The sequence below is a fragment of the Magnolia sinica genome, chromosome 13 (assembly GCF_029962835.1).
Source record: "Magnolia sinica isolate HGM2019 chromosome 13, MsV1, whole genome shotgun sequence".
NCBI classification, from domain to species: Eukaryota; Viridiplantae; Streptophyta; class Magnoliopsida; order Magnoliales; family Magnoliaceae; genus Magnolia; species Magnolia sinica.
Window position 1 is genome coordinate 38,765,186 of NC_080585.1, and position 3,997 is coordinate 38,769,182.

Sequence of the window (3,997 nt, forward strand, 5' to 3'; positions counted from 1 at the left end):
CAACTATTTGCCACCTGTCACCCATCATCAGAAATTGCTTCATATGGAAGGAATAAAAAAGGAAGATACCCAATCCAGAAGCAGCCGTGTATGAATAATCAACCTCTCCTCCGAACAAGCCAACGCTCTAGATCAAAGCTCAACTGAAACGTGTACGCCTCAGATTGAGCCACCGCAACACGCTTCATACTCGGGTGCCTTTGACTCGACCCGCATTTTCTTCCTTTCTCTACACATAAAAATCGCTCCTCCTTCAAAGCTCCTTCTTTCTCCAGCGAAGAAAAAACGAATCCATCTCTGAAGAAATCTGAAAATTCCAATCATGTCTTGTGCCGTTGCAGTTGCAAGCTCTCCTGCTTTCTCCCCTTCTAGAATCTCCCTCTTCTGCAAGAACGCTTCTTCTCCAGAAACCCTAACCCTAATCGGATCTCCTTCTTCTTCGTCTTCTTCGTGTTCCTCTCCTTCATCTTCTTCTTCTTTTCGGCTCCGATGTATTCAGAAACAAGCAAGCGGTTTTAGGGTTTGCAGGAAAGATGCCGCTGCTGTTGTCGAATCCGCTCCTTCTTCTTCACCGGCTCCGCTTCTGAAGCGAAAGAGGCCTGCGCGGATCGATATCCCTTCCCTGCCTTCTTTGAGCTTTACACCACCTTCAGAGGGAGGTTTGAAAGAGATCGAGATGGAGAGCGAGCGGTATTCGTTTTTCTGTAAGAAAGGTCGGAGGGAAGTGATGGAAGATCGGCATGCTGCCATCGTCGATCTTGATGGAGATCCCAAACAGGTATTTATAAATTCGATTCTTTTTTCTTTTCTTTTCTTTTCAATTTTTTGTTAGAAGTTTTGTTATCGGATTTTGTGGTGGCGATCTGTCACTTGGATGGTAAATTGTCCAGAAATTAAGGTGATTTGGTGGACCATTGCCTGTGGATCGATGAATCTATGCGTCTGAGGTTTTTAGGTGTGTTAGAATTGTTAGATAGTCCTATCAACTTTGATTGTTAGATTATTAGCTAAGATTGTCCAGTCATGCAAGTTTTGGGCGATGGCCCACCCCATCAATGATCCCTATCGCATACTTGTCTGTGAGTGCAGTTTATGGAATTCCATGAAGCACACATCATTCTGGAATTTCTCATAGTAGAACAGGAAAATTATGGGATTGAAGAATTGGCGAGCAAATCATGTTTTTAGGAAAAAAAAAAGGGGTATAAATATGATAAGAATTTAAGAGAAATTTCCATCCTTTATTTGACCTTCTTTTATTTTTTTGGCAGGCCTTTTTCGGTGTTTTTGATGGGCATGGAGGCACAAGAGCTGCTGAGTTTGCGGCAGTGAATTTGGGTAAGAATATCATGGATGAAGTGATGAAAAGAGGAAGTGATGGGATGGAGGATGCTGTTAAAAGTGGTTATGTGACAACGGATGCGGAGTTTCTGAAGGAGGATGTTCGAGGCGGGACTTGCTGCGCAACCGTACTGATTAGCAACTCTGATCTTGTTGTATCCAATGCTGGGGACTGTCGTGTTGTTATGAGTCGAGGTGGAGTTGCTGAGGCCCTCACGGTCGATCACCGGCCTTCAAGGGAAGATGAGAGAAACAGAATTGAGGCCCTGGTAAGTTCTTTTTTACTTTTCTTTTCTTCTTCTTTCAGTCTGTAGTATATGGACTTCATTGATTGCCATGTTTTGCTTTGATATGGTTGAAGCTGATGATAAATAGATACCCAAGTTGATCTCTGATCGTGCCTCTTCTAGGTTGGGTTGTGGCACAAAAATACTCCAATTGGATGATTCTAACAGTATAATGGCTTGATGGATTGTTCAAAAAGGGGCAGTAGTCCATATCCAACTGGCCAGAATCCATTGACTGGACTGTTATTATCATCTGTTTGGTGTTGTTGGGTATGACCCATCTAATTTAAACCCACATTCAGGCTTGGATTTTCTGGACTTTGGAGATTGCCTGAGTATTAACTGTCATAGTTGGAGTGGAGATGATATTTCCTCATTTCTGCCTTCCAAATTGGAAGGGTTCTCGAGAAATACCATGTATACTCTCTTATGTTAGGAGCCCTGTTCTACGTGCTTGTTCATTCTCTGGCATGGCAGAGTTTAATTTATATTCTTCATTATGGCTTAGTATATGCACTTTCTTGTATGTTCCAACTTCCACCATTGTTTGGATGATTTTATTTAGGGAAAGATGAAATCCTTCTGTTGGTCCCATATCCATCTGTACATGTTACTAGCTGGGTCAATGGTATTTCTCCCATATTATGGATGTTGAATTAGAGGTATTAAAGTTTTGCAAATACCATTCGGGTGTTCATTTCGCACAAGGGGTGCAAGTGGAACACCCACTGTCCAAAGATTCGAACAGTTGACATCATAGGCACCTCCATGGGTGGGCCACAAACCAAATATTTTCTAATAGGCTATCAAGAAATAGAGGGTTAAGAGAGAAGGCAGAATGTGAACAAGTACAACACTTGTTCACATTCTATCAAGAAAAAGGCAGAATATTTTACAAATAGATCTTCCAATCTGAGTGATTTTTGGTCCATGAGCCATCCAAGATGAGGTACATAATATCGATGGGCCGATTTGTGCAAAATGAAGTCTTTTCCTTATTTTTCGTGGGCAAGCTGTTACCATCTTTCTACCTTTTGTGCTGTTAGCATTTTGGGATTGGAACTAATGGATTTCTATTGTCGGCATTAGTATTTTTTTTGGGATTGAAACTAATGGATTTGAGAAACATTTTATTTCAGGGGGGCTATGTTGATTGCAACCGTGGTGTTTGGAGATTACAAGGGTCGCTAGCTGTATGTAGAGGGATTGGTGATTCACATCTTAAGAAATGGGTAATTGCAGAGCCTGAGACAAAGATTCTTAGAATCAAGCATGACTGTGAATTCCTAATTCTAGCTTCAGACGGACTTTGGGATAAGGTAAAAAAAAAATTAATGTGTCATCCTCTCATGATCCTCTCTTCCAATATAGTTCAATTACTACTTTTCTCATAGTTCTTTATTTACTAAGAGATCTCGCCCCTTTTTCAGGTTAGCAATCAGGAGGCAGTTGATATTGCTCGACCCTTTTGCACAGATGCTGACTCCCCATCGCTGCTCTCCGCATGTAAGCAGCTTGCGAGCTTATCTCTGACTCGTGGGTCTGCAGATGACATCAGTGTGATGATAATCCAGTTGGGGCAGTTCATTTGAAGGAGCAGCAAGCTTTCATTGATTGGCTTAGATAATGATATTTGGTCAACAGCGAGCTTTCATTGATTGGCCTAGATAATGAGATTTGGTCAACTTTGATGAGAGTAGTGAATGCCAGCGGTAGGATTCAATTTTCATTGCAAGTGTTTTTTTCAAGAAACTTGCAATTGTGGATGACAAGGGCATTGCTTCTAAACTGGGGTGGTTTCCTACCCTTTGTTGTGTTAATTGATGACGAGGATGATGAAGAAGTCCTCGATGAAGACCCACACGGTGCCTGACAACTAAGTTCTGTAGTGTTTTTCAAGAAATTGCAATCATGGATGACAAGGGCTTTTGCTTCTAACTGGGGTTGTTTCCAACTGGTTGTTGTGTAAATGTTGATGATGACGAAGAAGACGATGAAGACCCACATGGTCGATGACAGCCTAGTTCTTAATACTAGTTCTCCTTGATGTTTTGTTTCTAACACCTCGAGTAGCAGTGAAATGGCTTAATTACAATGTTATAGATTGTAATTTTTAATATATTGTAGATTATAATGCTTAAAAAATCATGACAGCTCCATTTTGCTATTTTGCCTTTCAATTCAAGTAGTTTTTTTTTTTTTTCTTTCCCAAAAATCAAATGGTGGAGCTCCTCACATCCTGACATATTGAAAAGGATGCTTTGGGACTTTTGAGCCTTTGGATTTGGGGTCATCTTTCAACGATGATTTTTTTTTTTTCCCCTTTGAAAAGGACAGTTTACCTAACCATGGAATAATGAAAGGGTCGC

General features: G+C 41.0%; 1 protein-coding gene across 2 annotated transcripts; it reads left to right on the forward strand.

Annotated features, from left to right (window-relative positions):
• The first annotated feature begins 221 nt into the window (after positions 1-221).
• On the forward strand, positions 222-3,795 carry LOC131223622 (probable protein phosphatase 2C 25). Of its 2 annotated transcripts, XM_058219073.1 has the most exons (5): positions 222-778; positions 1,272-1,610; positions 2,768-2,947; positions 3,059-3,230; positions 3,275-3,795. In XM_058219073.1, the coding sequence occupies exons 1-4, from the start codon at positions 323-325 to the stop codon at positions 3,218-3,220; spliced, it is 1,137 nt and encodes a 378-aa protein (XP_058075056.1). In that variant the 5' UTR covers positions 222-322; the 3' UTR covers positions 3,221-3,230; positions 3,275-3,795. The 2 variants fall into 2 exon arrangements, with proteins under 2 accessions (XP_058075056.1, XP_058075055.1); XM_058219072.1 differs by having other exon boundaries at positions 3,059-3,795.
• The last annotated feature ends 202 nt before the right edge of the window (positions 3,796-3,997 follow it).

Coding starts and splice junctions, on each gene's coding strand:
- LOC131223622 (XM_058219072.1), top strand. CDS start 323: ATGTCTTGTGCCGTTGCAGTTGCAAGCTCTCCTGCTTTCTCCCCTTCT. Junction 1,611..2,767: donor GAAACAGAATTGAGGCCCTG/GTAAGTTCTTTT, acceptor ATTTTATTTCAG/GGGGGCTATGTTGATTGCAA. Junction 2,948..3,058: donor CAGACGGACTTTGGGATAAG/GTAAAAAAAAAA, acceptor CCCCTTTTTCAG/GTTAGCAATCAGGAGGCAGT.